Source organism: Stegodyphus dumicola, chromosome 1, assembly GCF_044657685.1.
Source record: "Stegodyphus dumicola isolate Sdum_Otavi_A_Nest chromosome 1, ASM4465768v1".
Classification (NCBI taxonomy): domain Eukaryota; kingdom Metazoa; phylum Arthropoda; class Arachnida; order Araneae; family Eresidae; genus Stegodyphus; species Stegodyphus dumicola.
In genome coordinates, this window is record NC_140768.1 from 178,038,397 (window position 1) to 178,060,578 (window position 22,182).

At 31.5% G+C, this 22,182-nt stretch overlaps 1 protein-coding gene across 5 annotated transcripts in view; it reads left to right on the plus strand.

The window, feature by feature from the left end:
- The window catches only part of LOC118203454 (cyclin-dependent kinase 17-like), a 286,968-nt gene that overhangs the window by 252,726 nt on the left and 12,060 nt on the right, over positions 1-22,182 (plus strand). For all 5 annotated transcript variants that reach the window (XM_085823207.1, XM_085823211.1, XM_085823224.1 and 2 more), the window contains 2 exons: positions 10,044-10,287; positions 15,172-15,262. In XM_085823207.1, coding sequence (XP_085679333.1) covers positions 10,044-10,287; positions 15,172-15,262 — 335 coding nt within the window. The remainder of the gene's footprint in view (positions 1-10,043; positions 10,288-15,171; positions 15,263-22,182) is intronic.

Below are 22,182 nucleotides of genomic sequence, written 5' to 3' on the forward strand. Positions count from 1 at the left end.
CAGGCGAAAATGTTGAGCGCATGATTTGTTTTCGTGGTTTTCCACCTGTGGAATGCAAATACAAGTCAGCTTTCCTACGAAAATCCTTCACGAAAGCATTCCTCACCTTATGCAAATGGCCCACATCTATTCTGTCATATTCTCCTTTTCTACTAGACTGAATAATCTCTTTTTTTAATGTATGACTCCTAATGGTGTCAAAAACTGCAGTTTTCTTTTTTTCCCCCTCTTCAATGCAAAAGTTACACATCGATCAGTCGATGTTACTTTACATTAAATCTACGTGAATTTATATTTTTTCCACTATTTATTTACAAGAGCTATGGGCCTTCGTGGAGCCCTTTCAGTGGGAAACTGGGTTACACATGTAGAAAACCACGAAAAACAAACAGGCAGGAATCCCGTCTCTGAGAAACAGAACTGATTATTTTCATTTAATCTGAAATCTAAAACAAATAAGATAGAAAATAGCGCTTTTCAGGGGAGCTGTATTCAGTATACGGAATTTATTTTAAATAAGCTGTAAGCTTTAAGTACAGTTTTTGTACAAACAAATAGTAGTTTGCCTTTGCTAACTACCCCAGTGGATTGGCTGCCTCACTGTCGGGGGAAAAAAAGAAAGTAGTTTAGCTTTCGTATGTAACTAACATGCTGACCAGCAGCTCACCCTGTATCATTCTCTATTAATTTATTAAATGAAGATTTTATCATCAGATAAATTTTGCTTCTTCCAGTGCCAGTTACAAATCGTACAGCTGTTCAATAACATTTGAACTATATCATTAATGTTGCATATTGCTAAAATGTACTTGTTCTTTAAAGTCCTCAATCTGTTCTAAAAATAGTACCGCAGAAATATTTCAAAAATAAAACTCCTATTGGTTACGACCCAAGCAATACTTAACGGGATAAAGAGCTGTAGTTTGATAATGCTAGGATCATGCATTCAGTTTTCGTCGTTTTAATAAAATCCATTATGATACTTATGCTGGTAATTATAAACTACATTTACGTATACAGAAGTATGATTACTACGCTAATATCACAGAATATACACTTTTCATATTCTGAAAGTTTTTTCAAGATACCAATTTTTAGTTCATATATAAGTCATAAATTCCCTAGCCAGATTCCATTTTTATATAAATAGATTCATAAAGGACAAAATGGAACAGTAAATTATATTTTCTATTCTTTTACAAAATTTAATTTTTTTAGATATAGTTTTTAACAGTAAATGATATTCTGCTAAGTTATAATATAAAAATTATTACTAATAATACTTTATATCCTAATATTTATATCCTAATTTATTTCACTTAAAACAGAATTGCAAAACTCATTCAAATCATATTTAATCAAAACATTTTACGCAGTTTTGGGAAAAAGGAATTTTGGGGTTTGTTTGATTTTTAATGGTGAATTCAATCATTAGAACATTTTTACCATGTTTCTTCATTCGTATAAAATTAGCAAAATAATTTACTAAATAATTCTTAGATGTAATAGTATTCTTGTTTATCTTTTGTTATATGACTAAAAATAAATAAAAAAAGCAGCTGGTATTCAATATTTATTTTTATTTAATTACAAATACTTGGCTATTGGTACTTAAGACATTGTCTTTCTATATTATCACTTCTCTATTAGGCCTTGAAATTATGCTAATGACCTAATAGAATTCGGAAAATCCCATGATTGCATAAAACTTCGGGAGGTGCTAATAATGACAAATTTTAAATGAAAATAGAAATTTATTGAAATAGACTTCAATAGAATAGAAATATATTTAAATTGACTATAATTATTCTTGTATTCTATGTCATTCAGTACTAATAGCTAAACTTAACAAAATATTTGTAGAAAACCGCCAAAATTCTAGAAATTGCTATAAAATCCTGAAAAACATTAGGAAGATTATTGCTTGCCAATTCCATGCTGAAAAGATCAAGCGTTTACAAAGATGAGCTCGACTGTTAACGAACAACTTGTGGAAAAAATTCAACGCTAAAATATAAATACATATGCCAAATTTTCCAAAAATTCCTGATAAATATTGTATTGTCATCGTAAATATATATGGACTTATAATGTGATAAAAACTGAGTCGGTAAAAGAATGGATTAAAATTTAATTTCCCAAAATAAATTGGCCTACTAAAACTAAATAAAATAGATAAGTAAATAGTAAAAAAATTGTGTAAAAAAATAAATAATGATCTTTCTTAAAATACTGCCCAATAAAACATGTCGAATAATTGAAAATTTACTAGCTTGGAAGCTAAAATCCTAAAAAGATTTTGGAAAATTCGGATGTCATATATTAAAAGAAACAAGTCTACAAACTACAAGTACAAAGAAAGAGGAAAGACGAAACTAAACCCAACAAGTGCTTCTTGCCATTCAATAGCGGGAAGGCAATTTGATGGCTTATCCATCACACTAAGGGGAAGCAAACATACTGCCCTAGGCTGGGCCATCTTAGAGAGATTTCAGAAAACGAAAGCGATTTTGTTTTTGAAGGGGTTTGTTGACTGACAACATGGCCATTTTCAAAGCATTTCGTTCCAAGGGACGGGCTCGTTAATGGGTTAAATTTCTCACAGTTGTTTATCTTAACTATTTCTTTGAAAATACGCAGGATATAAAATTTATGATCATTAGTTTTGGATATACAGTAAAAAGTCGTTAATTCAGACACCCATAATCCGGAATGATCTATAATCCGGACCTCAAAGCTGAAGATATTCGTGGTTCATTTCTGTTTACTGTTACAACTTCGCTAAATCGAGACGAGCAGATGAATAAAACAGAATTAAAGTTCTTACCTTAATAAAGTGTAATCCAAGCTGCCCATGTAAGGAACACGATCATTATATTAGCAAACACAAAATAACAAATTTATTAGGTATTAGAAGCAAAAATATAGCGATGATTACAAGCGTTGTTTACTGTCCATTGCATAACGCGAGAAGTGAGTCATACAAGGAGAGAATGTTTCTCCTTGTTTTTTTTTTTTTTTTTTTTGGATCAAGTCCAATCACAGTTAGCCGGGGTAAGGGGGGGGGGGTGAATTAACGTCCGAGTAGTACAGCCTCATCGCCTCCGTTATGAATTGCTCCACAATCTCCCTATTCGATGAGTTGTTTTGTCCGAAGTAAGGCCGATTCCTTTTAATAAAAATTCCAGCTGTTGTCTGGGCAAAGGTTTCGTGAACATGTCTGCATACATCATTTTACTGTTGCAGTGTATTAATTTAACAATCCCTTGACTTTGTAGATCACATACGTAGTGATATTTCACATCGATGTGTTTGGTGTAACTGCTTCCTTTCTCTTTTCTGGAAAGATTTATGCATGATATATTGTCCGCGAATACGATGTTCGCTTCCTGTTGAGCGAAACCTAAATCTCCCATCAGTTGTCTAATCCATTGTAGCTCCTGCAATGTTAAGGCTAGAGCGATGTATTCGGCTTCTGTCGAAGATAGGGCGACACAATTTTGTTTCTTGCTTCCCCATGATACCGTACTGTTTCCTATTTGAAATATATATCCGGATGTGGATTTTCTGTCAGAGGTATCTTCTGCCCAATCAGCGTCACTGTAAGCTTTGATGAATGGTGCACCATTGGATTTTAGATGTAATTTGTAATTAATTGTCGCTCTCAAATATCGTATGATTTTAATGATACCGTTCCAGTCCGATGTTGATGTATTTTCTACTTTTCTGCTAAGTATTCCAACAGAATTTGCAATGTCAGGTCTTGATACTGTTGCTAAATATAAAAGTGCTCCCACTGCTTCCCTATACTTCCGATTATCGGGAAAAACGTCATCCTGGTTGTTTTGGTTCTTCGTAAAATTCGTAGTCATGGGTGTATAGCTTAGTTTCTTTGGTGACACTCCGTCGAATTTTTCGATCATACTCTTAATCTCGTTAGCTTGATGAAATTTAAAGTTTCCGTCTTTTTCTCTTTCGATTTCAATTCCTAGATATGTAGACACTTCTCCAAGATTTCGAATGTCGAAGTATTCTTTGAAAATTCGTTCAACTTCTTGAATTGATTCACATTTGTCGCTCGCGACTAATATGTCATCAACGTAAACGATGATGTAAGTTCTTGCGTTTTTCTCGATTAGTGTGAAGGAACATGGATCAGCCTTTCCTTGAACGTATCCTTGTTTGCGCAGGATTTCAGCTACCTTGTGATTCCAGTTTCTGGCTGCCTGTTTTAGTCCGTAGATACTTTTATTCAGTTTACAGACTTTATTTGCTTCTGAAGCAGAGATGTAGCCTTCTGGTTGCTTCATATATATATTTTCTTTCAGATCTCCATATAGAAAAGCTGTTTTTACATCGAAGTGATGTACGTGCATTTTCTTTTGAGCTGCTATTGCCAAAATAGTCCTTATTGTTGTATACTTTACGACTGGTGCGAATGTTTCGTCGTAGTCGTGCCCAAATTTTTGGCAATATCCTTTAGCTACTAAACGAGCTTTATATCTGATAATATTTCCTGAAGTGTCGGATTTTGTTTTAAATGTCCATTTGTTTCCAGTTGCTTTCTTTCCTTTTGGAAGATCGACTAGTTCCCATGTTTTGTTCCCCTTCAGTGCTTCCATTTCTTCTTTCGTAGCTTTTAACCACAGTTCCTTTTCTTTGGTAGGAAAAGTTTGCAGTTCTTCCCAGTCTTTGGGAACTTTGATTTCTTCATTCTTAGCCATGTACGAGAATCTGTTTGGTGGGATTCCTTTAGTCGTTCTGTGGGATCTTCTCGGTAATGGGGGAATTTCTTCTGTTTCAATTACTTCCTCTGTAATATCATTTGGAGGTGGTTCTGTCAATTTATTTTCTTTAAAAGGCCATTCTATTTCCTCATGCTGATCATTTAATTGATGAGGCATTTCTTCTTTTTTGTTTTCAACGAATATTACGCTTCTTCTGATCACGACATTGTTTGCATGTGGCATGTAAATTCTATATCCTTTAGTACGGTCACTATATCCAACAAGAATTCCTTTTTCTGCTCTTTCGTCTAGTTTGCTTCTTTTCTGCTTTGGAACTCGACAATAAGCTGTGCTCCCGAAAACTCTGATATGGCTTAGATTCAGCTTCTTAGTATTCCATAGTTCATACGGTGTTTTTTCAACTGATCTTGATGGTAGCCTGTTTTGTACATAGGTGGCTGTCATTACGGCTTCACCCCAAAATTCTCTTTTGAGTCCTGAATCGAGTAGCAGGCATCTTGTCATTTCCATTAAGTATCGATTTTTTCTTTCTGCTCTACCGTTCTGTTGCAGTGAATATGCTATGAAGGTTTGATGTTCGATTTCCTCTTCCTTTAGATAGTCTTCAATCTCTTTGCTTGTATATTCTCCTCCATTGTCTGTTCTTAAGACTTTTGGCTTCTTTCCAAATTTGTTCTTCGTCATGGTTACAAATTGTTTTAACTTGGAGATAGCTTCATCTTTTGTAGCTAGCAGATACATCATTGTGTATCTCGAATGATCGTCGATGAATGTTATGAAGTATTTCTTTCCTCCTAGTGATGTCGTACCGATTGGTCCACAAATATCTGAATGTATCAAGTCTAGAACTGATTTCGCTCTATAGTTGTTTAGCTTGGGATACGGCAATTCAGTCATTTTGCCTCTGATACAGCATTCGCATTCTTTTTCCTTTTTGGCTTCTCCGTCAATTCTTATTCCGGTTGCCAGGTCATCATTCTTTAGCCTCTTGATTGCTTCATAATTTCTGTGTTCTAGCCTTCTATGCCAAAGATCTATACTATTTTCTCTTCTTTCTGCAGCTGCAATTTTGGCTTTTCTTCTTTGCGATTCAACTATGGTGTATAAATTTCCTTCTGCTTTAGCAATTCCTATGGTTTTATTTTTCTTCTTTATTCTGCAAATATCTTCTTCAAATTCAACTGTAAATCCTTTCTTTGTAATTTTTCTTATGGATATCAATCCTCCTTCTAAGTCAGGAACATACAGAACATCTACGTGTCTCCTCCTTCTAAGTCAGGAATGTACAGAACATCTACGAGTCTCACTTCTGTTTCGTTATCTTCATCGTCTGTACAGTTGTAAGTATCCTTCTTCTATACCTTCGGACTTATCTGCGTGCCGTTAGCAATTGTTATCTGCTCAGTTTTGCTTCTATCCAATTTGGTGAAAAAATTTATGTTATCGGTCATATGACAAGTAGCACCTGAGTCAACTGACCAGTTTGAGTTTTGAGATTTTCTTTCCCTGGTGACTTCGAACGTGTAATTCTCAGTCTTCTCATGATTCTTATTTTCGTTTTCATCTTCATGTGTATCCTTGTTTACAGCAACATTCGTTTTCTGTTTATTTCCGTAGTTTCCTTTATTCGTTTGCTTTTTATTCTTGAAAAATGAGTTACTTTCGTTTTTATCTTTTTCTTTGTGGTTATTTAAGAATCTGCACTCTTTTTCTAAGTGTCCTATTTTTTTGCAATAATTGCATCTTCGTTGATTTAAATGCTTGAATTTTGTGCTAAAATTCGTTTTGAAGGCAGTCGTTTCTTCTGCTCGTGTGCCTTCTTTTCTTCTCAGGCATTCGTCGATGAGTTTCGTTTTTACGTATTCCAGCGTTAGTTCTTCTTCTGGACGTGCTTCTAACACTGTAATGAGATTTTCGTAGCTCTTTGGTAAGCCGCTTAGTAAGAGCGCTGAAATGTGACTGTCCTTTATTTCTTCACCGATTCCTCGCAGTTCGTCTACGATTTCGAGCATTTTGTTGACGTGTTCTTCGAGTTTGTATTCGTTTTCTGCTTTTAACATATACAGCTTTCTCAGAAGGTAAAGTTTGCTGGAAAGATTCTTTCTTTCATGTATTTTCTGTAATTCATTCCATATTTCTTTGGCTGTCGTTTTATTTCTTATGTGTACGATTTGGTTGTCTTCTACGAGTAAACTAATGGTAGCTTGTGCTTGTTCATCTCATTTTCTCCATTTGACGTTTATTTCTTTTGGTGTATCATCTGCTATTAAATCCCATAAATTTTCCTTTTTCAGGATCATTTCAAGTTTGTATTTCCATACTTGATAGTTGTTATTGTTTAGTTTCATGATCGAATATTTATTTTCGCAGCTAGTAGCCATTTCTGCTTCTGTATTTCGAATGCGCAGTACGCATCTATGCAGTTTTGTTTCGCTTTTGAAGACAGGCTTGGCTTTTCCTTTTTTCAGATTATCCAGCGATAATTTATGGTAAAGTATATTTTCTGTTTTTTATTCTTAATGGCTTATCTCGATATATTTTATGCATTTAGTTGAAGTAAACATATTTTCGGTCTCATAATCTTTTGTTGAAGGTATTCGTGGTTCATTTCTGTTTACTGTTACAACTTTGCTAAATCGAGACGAGCAGATGAATAAAACAGAATTAAAGTTCTTACCTTAATAAAGTGTAATCCAAGCTGCCGATGTAAGGAACACGATCATTATATTAGCAAACACAAAATAACTAATTTATTAGGTATTAGAAGAAAAAAATATAGCGATGATTACAAACGTTGTTTACTGTCCATTGCATAACGCGAGAAGTGAGTCATACAAGGAGAGAATGTTTCTCCTTGTTTTTTTTTTTTTTTTGATCAAGTCCAATCACAGTTAGCGGGGGTGAGGGGGGTGAATTAACGTCGGAGTAGTACAGCCTCATCGCCTCCGTTATGAATTGCTCCACAAAAGCTACAAGCTACAAACTTTCTGCGCATGCGTCGCGTTGAAGCATGCGCGTAAGACCTTTATGGCTGCAAGTGTGCGCATGCGCATAATACATTTACGCTTGCACATTTAATGTACAACGGACGGTATAAGCTAATCTAAAATTATCTAATTCAGTTAATGTTGCAGATTGCGTTGTTCCTTAATCTTCGAATTGGATCCGGCTTATTTTTTTTTTTTTTTTGCAGACTGTTAGAGCAGTTTTATAAAAGTAAGCTTGAACTTTCGATTATGTCAAATAGAATTTCTGATATATATTTACCAATATGTAAAGGATCTACAAAGCGAAAGTATCTTTAGAAGTCCATTAAACAAAAAGTGGAATTGCTGCAAAAAATGGATAAAGGCATATATCCTTTGTTTATCTAACCATTCTGAAATCTGTTTATCAATTTCACGCTGCTCTGCGGGTGTGTGTGTGGGGGGGGTGGAAACGTCACGGCGCACAATGAACTAGAAGTTGATCTGTCAGCACTACCCTTATCTTCAGGGCAGATGTTTTTATTTTATTTGGTTTATAATTCCTTACTAAATGTAGTATTTCATCTCGATGTACTCCGTCTTTGATATGATTTAAATCAAATTCTTCGTCATTATAATTCGCTTCCGATAATGAAGAAAGTGACACAGAGGTTATTGAAAACGAAAAAATTTCGATTGACAAATTACTCGGTATTCTCGACACAGCAATTATAGGACTTGAACAGCGGAACTTTGTAACTGAACAAGAAATTATGTCTGTTTATAAAACTAAAGAGAAAGTATTATCACATAAAAAACGAAGCAACTTAAACAACTTACATTGAAAGAAATGTTTAATTAAGTAAACAAATAAATATTAAGTTTTTTTTTTGTAAATTTTGATGCTTTTTAGATTATAATTGTTCTCTATTTCGTAAATTATGGTTTCATGTTTTTAATTTTATAATTTCTGCATGCCATCTTACCAGATTTAAACTGATGATCTATAATCCGGAATCACCGAAGTCCCGACGAGTCCGGATTAACGACTTTTGACTGTATTAAAAATTTCATACAATTTTTTCTATGATTTTCAAATCATTTTACTAATTTATTTTTAATATTTTTTCTTTTTAAGTAAAATGTAAAATACTGCTTATTCTTAAATGATATGTTTCTAACTATCATGCAAAATTTGTATTTTTTAAGAAAAGTGTACCAAACTAGCACACTGTCACAAAAGATACATCAAAGGTAAGAGAAAGTAAACAGCTGATTTTTAAAAACATTAAGCTTTAAATTTATATTTTATATGTTTTATATAATCTACAAGCTGTCTATTTTAAATGAAAAAAGAATTTAGAGTATACTTTTATTTTGAGAAAAGTTATACTGTAATAACCTTTGCCCCGAAATAGTTGCATTTCACCAGTCTATATGTCACATGTCCCTTTAATGCAGCCTATTATGTCCGCAGTGATGTGATTCATTCGGATCTTAATATTAAACCCATAAATGTTGTTATTTAAAAACTTAGTCAAAATTTATTCCTCAAAATTGAACAGATTGATAACCGTACACTTCAGCAATTACCAGCCTACGATCCTGCTATTCGCAGCTCGCAGAAAAGACCTCTCTCCATCATCGGACATGAATATGACATCTATCCTCCAGCTAAAAGGCATAGACATACCCTTTTTCTTCTCAGTTCGAGCACCCAGCCCATGAAGGACATACTGCCATGTAATTGCTCTGCCATAATTGCTTTCTCCTACTCCAATATTACTGAAAAGTGGCTGCCCTGCATTCTTATCAACCTGTTCACTATTTAATCACATCATGCCCGCAGAAATAAATTTCTGCCTATATATTTCATCACGAAAATTTAATCTTTACTTCACTATGATTTGTGCCATATGCCAGTGAGCCTATTAATCTGTAAAATCTTTCCTTTCTGCTTTTTGCTTTACTGTCATATTTATGTGTTATAAAAATAAATAAATAAATAAAAAATTAAAGTTAAAAAAATACAAAAAAGTAAAGTTTTAAATCATAAAACTTCAAATAAATAAATAAATAAAAACTTGATTTTTCCGATCCCCAAACTTTCTCGAGCTAATGTAGCACCCTCTAGTGTGCCAATTATGCAATTTTCCTATTTCTGCTCACTACTTAGATATTTTTCTGATTTGCAGGTACATGGTTTTGAACCATAGGCACTCCGTAACTTATAATCATTGGCATTGGCATTTCATATCTGGTTCACAATTCTCTAGTGTCCATAAGTTATAACATTTTTCATAAATTTTATAAAGTATTTCTTCTATAGGGGTGTTGGCTGTATATTTTTTGAAATGGTAAAAGGACTTGCTCTCTTTCCTGGGTCAACAGTAGAAGATGAACTAAGTCTTATTTTTGGCACATTAGGGAAACCTACTGAAGAAACATGGCCTGGTATAAGCACAAATGAAGATTTTCACCAGTATGAATTTTGTGTATGTAGTGTTGAACCACTGCATAACAGAATTTCATTAAGCTCTGATGGGATGGATCTATTGTATCAGTTATTAAAAGTAAGTATTATCAAAAATGTTACAGTAGCTTGCATTTTCAAAGAATTATAATCTTAGGTCTGCAGTATCTGTTAGTATAGGTATAAAAGTTTAGGAGGGGAATTTTTTTTTTCTTTGTATGATTCTTTTTCAAGAACTTTTTATTCATATTTAAAAGAATGGCATCTTTTTAACGAGTACAGAAAATGTAAAAAAAAAAAAAAAAAAAAAAAAGAATGAGTTCCTTCTCTCATGTCCAACTGAAAGGGTGTGCACTGAAATGTTTTTTAGCTTAAAAGCCATTTTCTTCAACAGCAGGCACCTTTTATGCATTAAAAAGATAATTTATGTTATAATAAAAGTAACAGAAACTCAGAGATAATGTTTATGATATGAATGACTGGGTGATAAAGGTAATAAGAAAAGCTGTTGAATCATCTAAATGAAATATACTTAAGCTTAGAATAGTGATGATTTCTTTCCTCCACTCTTTTCCTAGAATGTATGTGATTAGTTTTGCTAGAGCAGGGATAAATTCTAAATGTTCTCAAATCCAAATAGTAAAACATTCTCTTGAATTCCTTTTAAATTCCTACTATTAGCGCACATTCTCCCTATATCTTATTCAAATTTTCAGTCGTTAATAAAATACTTTTTATTCATCCACTTAAGCTCAGATACATTTTTTTAAACTTGTAGTGGATGATGTTTGACGTTAACACAGTTTTTCCACATATCAAAGTCAATTCCTACTTATTTATTCCTGTTTATCGAAACTAAAGATATACTGATTTTAAATATAAGACTTACAAATAATGACCATTTATTAGGAATTCTCATGTGCTGTAAAATTAATTTTATAACAACTTATAAATAATAGTACACGACTGTGATAAATGGGATTGTAATATTTAACAAAAATAAGTGGCAACAGTAAGACTAAGCTGTAGCCTGGTATAAGCTGAGTTCTAAAGATTTTCAAAGTGTATGGAATTAAAGAATTGTAGTTTTATAGACTTGGATGAAGCAGATGTAATGTCCCATTATGTAGCAAAAATTCTCCCCATATTGCTATGTTAATGGGATAATAATATATGTTTAAAGTATAACCCTTTAAAATGTTCCTTGCTTCACAAACGAAGAATGCGAAAAGAAACTACAGCAAACACAAGCGGAATGGAGTTCTCAATTGAAAAGGTACTACGTATGTATCTCCCTGACCAACGACCAAGTAACAAAACATAATGATGCAGTATTACAACACTTCAGAAGAAAGTGAATTGCAATATTGAGAATCAAAGCACATGACCAGTTGTTAGATGCCACATGCACACGTAACATCAAAACATTAAATATGAATAAAAGAATACCAACTGACATCAATAAAACAAGTAATCTTCCTGCAGAATTAGAGATATTCTTCAGAGCTAAAGCGATGTTAAGATCAAATATTGATGTGAAGAAGGGTTTGGTTAATGATGCGATTGGCTTCATCACTGAAATTCATTGATCTAATTTCTGCCGCACGCAGATGTATGCACAAGACATTCCATCAGTCACTGTGAACTTTTGCAATAATGGTATTCACAGAATCGAGTCAATATCAGTGCAATTCCCCACCAAACGCAGCTACAGTGCTGCTGAACGAAGAATGCTACCATTAATACTATCATGGGCAACAACAGTACATAAGATACAAGGTAGCACTATAGATAATGCAGTAATATATCTAGGACAAAAACTCTTCAGGTCAATCATATGTTGCCTTGAGTCATGTGAAATCATTAGATGGAATATTAGTTGAAGAACTGGACTGCTCGAAACTCAATGGAAAAGTTCCTTGCACTAATGAAGCATTACAAGAGATGGATAGAATGAGAAATTATAGACCACCATCAGCTTCATAAATAAGGAATGAAAAAATTTTAATAAAAAGTAACTAAAAAAAATTTTCCTTGTTGTCTTAAGTAGGAATTGACTTAAATTTTTTTATATTACTTGTTTATAATAGTAATATTAACAAACCATTACTTTAAATTAAAATTTGAAATATGTGTTGAATGAAAAAAATTATATAGTTTTAGAAGATGCAGCTGCATTCATTAAGAAAGTATAACTGAAATTCTGTAAAGGAAGTATGCAAATAAAATTTTTAAATATCAAACATAATATTTCATTAAGAGTTTCAAATTTTTATATTTTTCAGAATCTTTCTGAATTAAGCAAGTATAGAGGGGAGAAAATAATTTCAGTAGTTAAATTTGCAGCATGGCTGTAAGGTATGTCATGAAATAATATCAAAGTTGTAGATATCATTGAAATTGTAGCAGCCACATTCTTTTATTGGATGTCAAAAATTAGTTATTCCAAAGTTTTAAGTATTTTCTAATTTAAAATAGGAATGATATGCATGACAACAAAGGTACAAAATTTCAGGCTTTCAAATTTTAAATCTTTTTCATAATTATAGGATTTAAATATCCCATTTGCTGTGAAAATACTTACAAAAGTGATATCACTGTTAAATGTATGCATCTGAGCAAAGTATATCATGCAACCTTCTAACTCATCACTCAAGTTTTATATATATATATATATATATATATATATATATATAAACTTGAGTGATGAGTTAGAAGGTTATAATATATATATATATATATATATATATACACTTTCCTGAAATTTCATTTAGTATTCCAAGTTAGTCAGTCCCCAAGGTTATTTAATTTTCATCTTGGTTAGCCATACCTAATCCCATATATCTGTATAGAATTGGAAGGAAAATGTATAGCTGTTTCTTTGAATTAAGTATTGAAAATCAAGTGAATGCTTTCTTTTGCTCTGTGATCCTAATGAGAAATAATTCTTTTGCAAGTATGAATTATTTCAGAATTTCGATTTGTCTTCAGAATAAGTTACTGTAATGAATGTTATTATAATTTTTTTAAGGTGTCTTTTTAAACAGAACTTAAATTTCTAAAAATGTTTTCTAGGCTGTGAGATGCATAAAATACATGAAAATTCCATTATATTTCCTGTTTGTGTGTTTCCTCCTGTAGTGTTTTGTATGGCTTCCTCACTGTACTGTATTTTAAAAACAGTTAACCTTAATCATATTGAAATTGATATTATTTCCACCTTTAATTAAGCTTAAAAAATAGATTCATTTAGATTAATGTTGGAATTTGTAACAATCAGATTAGTATTAAATTCTCTAAATGCATTTTCTGAATTCTAATTTGTAATTTCTAATTTAATTTCCTACTGTAATAATAAATTCCATACTTGCCTGAATGTAATACAAAGTGTTCCCCCACCCTTCTGAAATGCCCTTAAATCATCATACTTATCTTACATGCTCAGTTTGAGTTAAAAAAATAAGTATCAAGATAATTTACTCCTTTTTTTAATTTTCAATAATTAGCCATGGATGACGTCCAAATTTATCTCATAATTACAGTTAATCTGAGGCTACTTAAAGAAACATAGGAGAGAGGAATAACCCATACTGTAAATCAGTACAAAAATGCTGTTAACAATTTATATGTGTTTGTAAGCAGTTTGATATGGAACATAAATTAATTTGGATACAGAAATTAAATCTGTATTTACAAGAAAAAGAACATGTTGTAAATAATGAAAGAATAAATATCGTTAGAACTGAAACAACTCTAAGTAAAATAGTCTGTTGTAATTACCATTAAAGAGTAATGAGAATAATATCTCATTACTCTTTAATTGTAATAACAATATTATTAAATTCAAACTTAGAAAGCATTGGTTGGATTTTGTATTAAAAATTCTATAATGTGTATTCTGAGGATTATTTAAATTATGTACTAATGTGAATTATGTTCTAAATACTGTGATTCCATCTAGAATCATTGCTGTTATCGTGTGTAATTTTCCCACTTTTTTGTATTCTCTAGTTTTGCATTTATTTCTGATAATAATTTTCCTATTATTTGCAATAAGTAAACTTTCTTTTTAAAAAGAAAGGCTTAGGTTAATCTACCGGTAGGGTTAGGTTAATCCAAGTGTAGGAGCTGGGAGTTGATTGTACCTTAAAAGGAAACTTTACTTTCATTGCAAATGCCACTTGTTGGCACTGTGGTGTCAAGTTGATTGACATAGCTTTGGCAACCTGTAGGTCCTGTTAGAAGTTGATGATAAGGGAAGAGACCTTTAGATCCATCCTTTGGGGTGTTCTTCATCCAAACTGGATTGGAGATTCCTTTTCTTAGAGTAATTTGGTTTCCCATGGTGTTCTTGGTAATGAGATGGCTAAATGGCATATGGATTTGGACCATTCCCAGTGAATGCATTAACTCGCAAGTGTCTTGCCATTTGGAATAAGGGCAATAACTTTTACAAGCTGTGGCATTTAGATCAAGTAGTTATCTTTTTTATGTACACATTAAATATGTGCATCATATTTAATGTGAACTCATCTTGTATGCTAAGCTTCTTTTTCCTCATAAAAACCGTTAAAAGGGGGGATTAAGATGTGAGATTATGTTTTATTTGTGGGCTAGTGTGGTGCATGCCTCAAAAAATGTTGTATTGGAAATGAATTAGATTCTATTCCAAAAAATGCAGTTACCAAGAAACTGTTTTACTTGTACTTGGTTTAAATAAGAATACATAAATTTGAGTTAATGTGATAAATTAATACATTCATAATAATTATAGACGTGTAATATTTTTCATTTTTTCTTACATTGCATTTTACATAAATAAAGTATTTTTCCATTTTATAGTTTATGCAAACTGATGTTTATAATTTTAAAATTTTGAAGTATTTTGTTGAATTTTTAATAAGAAGAATGTATTAAAGAAATGGATTTGTTTGTCATATGGAAGAATACCTTAATATGTACTCTGTTTCTTTTTTTCTTTTAGTATGATCCTAAAAAGAGAATAAGTGCTTTAGAGGGAACAAAACATTGCTTTTTTAACAGTCTTAATCCAAAAATTCATAAACTGCCTGATAGTAAGTGTAATTTTCATCATTTATTTATTTATGACTTCTTTGTCTATATAAAAACATTGTCTTGTAAGTGTGCAGGTTTAAAAAAAATGGGCGGGATGTTTTTGAATTTCAGTAGTTAGTTATGTAATAAATTAATTACTGAGATGCAAGATATTAGTTATGTAGAGCATAATTTTTATGATGCTACTATAGCATACTAAATATATCCTTGTATAAAGCAAAAATTTTAGCAAATTTTTCCTATTCAAGTTAGAGAATCAGCTTGTATACAACTTTAAAAAGACTCATAAATAATTTAAGACCTCATTCAATTGAAACACAGGAAGTCGCAAAATTTTATTTTTACTTTATTAACTGTGAATCAAGTTGGCATAAATTAAATACACCACAATGAGATGCAGTTTTGTGATTTAAAAGCAAACTCATTGCGATTTAAAATGAGTATATTTGATATCTGCAATTTAAAAGCACTGCATGCACTTCTAAATAATTTAAATCTTTATTTGGTTGTTAATCAAGTGTCCAACTGATATTAGCTAAAATGCATTAATAAATCCACTTTCAGTTCTTATGAACATTTGCATTTTGTTGTAATTAACAAAGATATTTCTAATGCCATTTATGTGTAATGTGAATACGAGCCAGTTTCCCTTAGAAAGTCCTCCATGAAAGCATCCCTGCTCTTACGCAGATAGCCCTTGTGGCTTTGTGATATTCAAATAACCTAACCATCTATCTAATATCATTTGACTGGTATAGGATACATTTTAAACATTTTAATATTTCAAAATTTTTAATCTTAATGTCGTTAGTCTTTGAGTCGTTAGACTGCAATCTGAAGTTCTCATTCTCCAATATTTTTTATTTTAAGGTGACTGTATACCTTAGAAACCGAGATTTTTGTCAAAACACTCCCCCCCCTTTTTTTTCTTATGCTCAATGACTTATTTCTTATGTTTCCAAAACTGTTTGAATTTTGTTCCTACGTTCATTTAAACCGAAGTTATGATACTTTATCTGACACCTTGTCCTCGAAAAGCATGCCGGAAGTGCACAAAATGAAAATCTTTAAAGTCTGAAGTAGCTGTGTCAGAGTTGTTCACTTTTATTTTTGAGGCTTAAAACTTTATTTAATTGCATTTTAAAGACCAAAAAGTATTTTTATGATGGCAACGAAACAAAGTTCTAGCATAACTTCAAGCTGTGCATTATGAATTCATTAACGCATTTTTCGCTCGTGTTTTGATTCTATGTTTACATTGCTGATAAGTGTTTTTTTTTATTTATTACTGAGTAATATTCATTAATTTTTATAGGTATAGATAGATATTGGTATACATTAGGTATAGATATGGTAAATTAGGTATAAATATTGATTACTACTTTGCAAACAAGTATGAAAGTTTTGATGTTAACTGTATCCACAATGCAAAACGACATTCCCTGATTTGGCATTAAAAAGCTTGGAAAAATTTTAAAAGCTGCGAGAAAGCAAAAAAAAATGTAAATTCTAAAAAACAAGAGGGCATTAGTTATAAATCAGGGAAATTTCAAGTTTACAAACTGATTAAAAGTAGGTATTCGAGTGTTTGAAGTCTTTAAATGCATTTATTTATTAATGCTAACAAGAACCACATTATCTATAAAAATTATGATTGAAATCTTATGCAATTTATTTACTAATTTATTTATTTAGTGTAACAATGTTTTTGTGTGACATCTGTACGTAAGGACAGAATAAAAAACTTTTCCTCAAAAAAAATTATAAAACTACTTTAAAATGAATTCTGAAAAGAATTTTTCGTGGCGTCTGTACAAACGTATGTACACATCTCGCATAACTCAAAAATGAGTAGCCTCAGAACGTTGAAATTTTGTATATAGGACTGCTATAATATGTAGATGTGCACCTTGTATTTCCTTTGCAATCGGCCACACCAAACATGTATAAATATATTTATATATATATCCACTCTGTTACCCGGCTAAGCGATCTCAATTTCATTACTCTTATATGTTTATAAATTGTACATTTTTTTGCTTTAAAAATGAATGAATTGTGTTGTTCTTATCTTCTGGTTAAGGTTTTTATATGCCTTTAGTAAATCTGCAAGCAATATTTGTACAATTATCAACAATTTAAAAGCTGTTTAAGTGCAGTTAAGCCTAATTTTTAAATAACATGGTGAACATATTTGTTTACATTTGAAACAGCAGAATAGTAGATTTGTTGCCAATCTAGAGAGACTAAGCTTCACAAGAACAAAGATAACGGCTTCATTTATTATTGCAAATTAAATCATACTTAATCCTTTCTGGAATTTTTTTGGGGGAAATAAGTGTTTAAGATTTATTTCGTAATTTTTAATATATATATTTTGAGTCTTTATGTATTTTTGCCTTGTCACGAAGTGAGAACTTGAATTAATTGAATGAGAAATACTGAATCGTCTCTGTGTTTAATTTGTTGTGGACGTTATGCCGAGTTAGTATATGAGATAATTTAATAACTTAAATGATAATTCTAGAATGCATTAAGCATAATTTAATTCGCAATAATAAAAGAAGACATTACTTTGTTATTGCAAAGCTTAGGTTGGCTAGATCGGCAACAAATCCATTATTCTGCTAAATTTGAAGTTGAAACAAATATGACCGCTATGGTACAAAAATAGGCTTAGCCGCAGTAAACAACTTATTGTTGATAATTCTACAACTACAGCACGCAGGTTAACTAAAGGCATAAAAACCTTAACCAGAAGATAAGAAACACATAATTCATTCATTCTTAAAGCAAAAGATGCACAATTTACAAACATATAAGAAAAAAGAAACTGAACTCACTGAGCCGAGACAATAGTAAATATATATACATATATTTATATACTTTTTGTGCGGCCGATCGTACCCAAAAAGGGACGTGCGTGTCTATATGTTATAGCAGTCCCAAATACAAAATTTCAATCTTCTGAGGTTATTCCTTTTTACTTCTTTGTACGAAGTAAAAAGAAATTATTGTAATCGTGAAAATTTTTGGGTATCATATTTCAACGAAAATATCTATTTTGACCACTATCCAATGCAATTTAATGATGCTTTTGCGTGACATCCACAAGTAAGGACAGAATAAAGGACTCTTTCCCTCCCAAAAAAATTATAAAACTGATTTAAAATGAATTCTGATGATAATTTTTCGTGACGTCTGTGAGTACGTACAGTACGTATCTCGCATAACTCAAAAACGAGTAGCCTGAATGTTGAAATTTTGTATGTACTACGACATTGTTGTATGTAGGACTGCTGTAACATGTAGATATGCACCTTGTATTTTGGTTGCAATCAGCCGCACCAAAAGTATGTAAATGTATGTATATATATATATCCACTCTGTTACTCGGCTCAGTGAGCTAAGTTTCTTTATTATGTTTGTAAATTGTGTATTTTTTTGCTTTAAAAATGATTGAATTAAGTTGTTCTTATCTTGCGGTTAAGATTTTTATGCCTTTATTGAATCTGCAAGCAATATTTGTACCGTTATCAACAATTTAAAAGCTGTTTAAGTGCAGTTAAGCCTAATTTTTAAATAACATGGTGAACATATTTGTTTACATTTGAAACAGCAGAATAGTAGATTTGTTGCCAATCTAGAGAGACTAAGCTTCACAAGAACAAAGATAACGCTTTCATTTATTATTGCGAATTAAATTATGCTTAATCCTTTCTAGAATTTTTTCGAGGAAATAAGTGTTTAAGATTTACTTCATAATTTTTAATATAGATATTTTGAGTCTTAATGTATTTTTGCCTTGTCGCGAAGTGAGAACTGAATTAATTGAATGATAAATACTGAATCGTCTGTGAAAAATTTTTTCTTTTTTGTTTTGTTTGCTTAATTTCTTTTATACATATTTCTAGATTTATTATAGTATTTGAATAGAACAAGTGGCAACGATTCGATAATTCTTCAAATGATATAAATTTTGTGCATTCTGTGTTATAATATGAATGAAATACGGTCAAAAGTCGTTAATTCGGACACCCATAATCCGGACCTTTACCGCTACGAATTTGCGTGTGCACGTGCGCAAAATACGTTTACGAATGCACGTTTAATGTATAACGGACGGGATAAGCTAAGCTAAAATTATCTAATTATCTATTTCTATCTAAAAATTCTATCTAAAAATGGATAAAGGCATATCCTTTGTTTATCTAAACTTTAACGTTTGTTTATCTTTAATGATGCGGCGGCGTGCAATGAATTGGAAGTTGATCCGTCAGCACTATCCTTATCTTAAGAGCAGATGTTTTTATTTTATTTGACTTATAATTGCTTACTCAATGTAGTATTTCATCTCGATGTACGCAGTCTTTGATATGATTTAAATCAAATGCCTCGTCATTATAATTCGCTTCCGAAGAAAGTGACAGAGGTTACTGAAAACGAAAAAATTTCGATTGACAAATTAGTCGTTCTCGACACAGCAATTATAGGACTTGAACAGCGGAACTTTGTAACCGAACAAGAAATTATGTCTGTTTATAGAATTAAAGAGAATGTATTATCACATAAAAAACGAAGCAACTTAAACAACTTACATTGAAAGAAATGTTTAATAAAGTAAACAAATAAATATTAAGCTTTTTTTGTAAATTTTGATACCCTTTAGATCATAATTGTTCTTTATTTCGTAAATTACGGTTTCATATTTTTAATTTTATAATTTCTGCATGCCATTTTACCAGATTTAAATTGATGATCTATAATCCGAAAAAATCGATAATCCGGAATCGCCGAAGTCCCGACGAGTCCGGATTAATGACTTTTGACTGTATAGCGCTTTTAAGTGATGCTAGTGCCAGAGTGTCACTATGGTAAACAAATATAGTGAATTTTAAAGAGTGCATTTATTCTATTGTGGTTTATGTGCTGTCGACGAAGTAGATTTAATTCAATCCAATACATTTAAATGAAATGTGTATAATTTAATATTTCATACAAGGAAGTCATGTGGTGTACATCAGATTTTTTTTTTTTTTTTTTTTTTTTTTTCTTGTGTTTTTACTTTGCTCCAAAATTAATGGTCATTAAATAACTCAGATTCTTCATTTTTTGTCATCGTTAATTACTTTAAAGCCAAAATTAAATGCAAAAACTTAAAAAAAAAAATGTCTTTGAAGGTATACAGCCCCTTTAAATATTCATAAATAAGTTATGTGGGAGAAAGTTTGGCTGGGGTTGATTGGAAGAGTACATGTTTTAGAAGACATACAGAAAACAAGTTTTATAACATCTGCTATAAAATGCAGTTAAAATGTTTTTAAATAATTCTCAAATTAAAAACTAATGTTTTTAAAAAATAAAAATCGAAAATTTAGCTCTGGTTCACTAAATTGCTTAAACTCTTAAAAATTAGGAGAAAATATCTTATTCCAAATTTACTAAATTTATATGTTTTTTTTTTTTTTTTTTTTTAATAGCTAAGTGGACAGTTTGGAAAAAAAAATTACCCGAAAGTGCAAAGGTTACATTGTTAGCTATTCTGTTTCAAGAATTAAGTAAAGATTCAATTTTTAAATGTTTTCAAATTAATATATGTTAAATTTAGATAGAAGTGAAAAATTCTGTATAAAATAAGAAAATGAAAACATGCAGGTTATTTAGCCTAGAATTAACTGTCAGATTCAATTGCATCTTCATCACATAAAAATAGTTAAGACACAATAACACGCCGAACAAATACAGTCAAAAGTCGTTAATTCGGATACCCATAATCCGGAATGATCTATAATCCGGACCTCAAAGCTACAAACTTTCTGCATGCGTCACGTTGACGCATGCGCATAAGACTTTTACAGCTGCGAATATGCGTGTGCGCATGTGCATAATACGTTTACGCTTGCGCGTTTAATGTATAACGCACAGTATAAGCTAAGCTAAAATTATCTAATTCAGTTAATGTTGCAGATTGCGTTGTTCCTGAATCTTCGAATTGGATCCAGCTTATTATTTTTTCCAGACTGTTAGAGCAGTTATATAAAAGTAAGCTTGAACTTTCGATTATGTCAAATAGAATTTCCGATATGTATTTACTAATATGTAAAGGATCTACAAAGCGAAAGTATGTTTAGAAGTCCATTAAACAAAAAGTGGAATTGCTGCAAAAATTGGATAAAGGCATATCCTTTATTTCTCAAACCATTCTGAAATCTGTTTATCAATTTCACGCTGCTCTGCGGCCTGGGAGGGGGGGGAAATGCCGCGGCACGCAATGAGTTGGAAGTTAATCTGTCAGCACTATTCTTATCTTAGGGCAGATGTCTTTATTTTATTTCGCTTATAATTCCTTACTAAATATAGTGTTTCATCACGGTGTACTCTGTCTTTGATATGATTTAAATCAAATTCCTCGTCATTAATTCGCTTCTGGTAAAGAAGAAAGTGATACAGAGGTTATTGAAAACAAAAAAATTTCGATTGACAAATTAGTCGGTATTCTCGACACAGCAATTATAGGACTTTAACAGCGGAACTTTGTAACTGAAGAAGAAATTATGTCTGTTTATAGAATTAAAGAGAAAGTATTATCACATAAAACGAAGCAACTTAACTTACATTGAAAGAAATGTTTAATAAAGTAAACAAATAAATATTAAGTTTTTTTTTTTTTTTTTTTTTTTTTGGTAAATTTTGATACCCTTTAGATCAGTGGTTCTTAACCGGGGGTGCGGGAGAAGCCTCTACCTAACCATAAAAATTATTAAATATCATTTATTCTTATAATATATTCTTATAATAGAATAGTTGAAATCTTATAATAAATAGTTGAAATCTACAATAATGTCCCCAGTGTTGAAGCTCATAAAAATTGGTAGCATCTAGCTCACTTATCGGCAAAAGACACAGTAAAGAGCCGGTG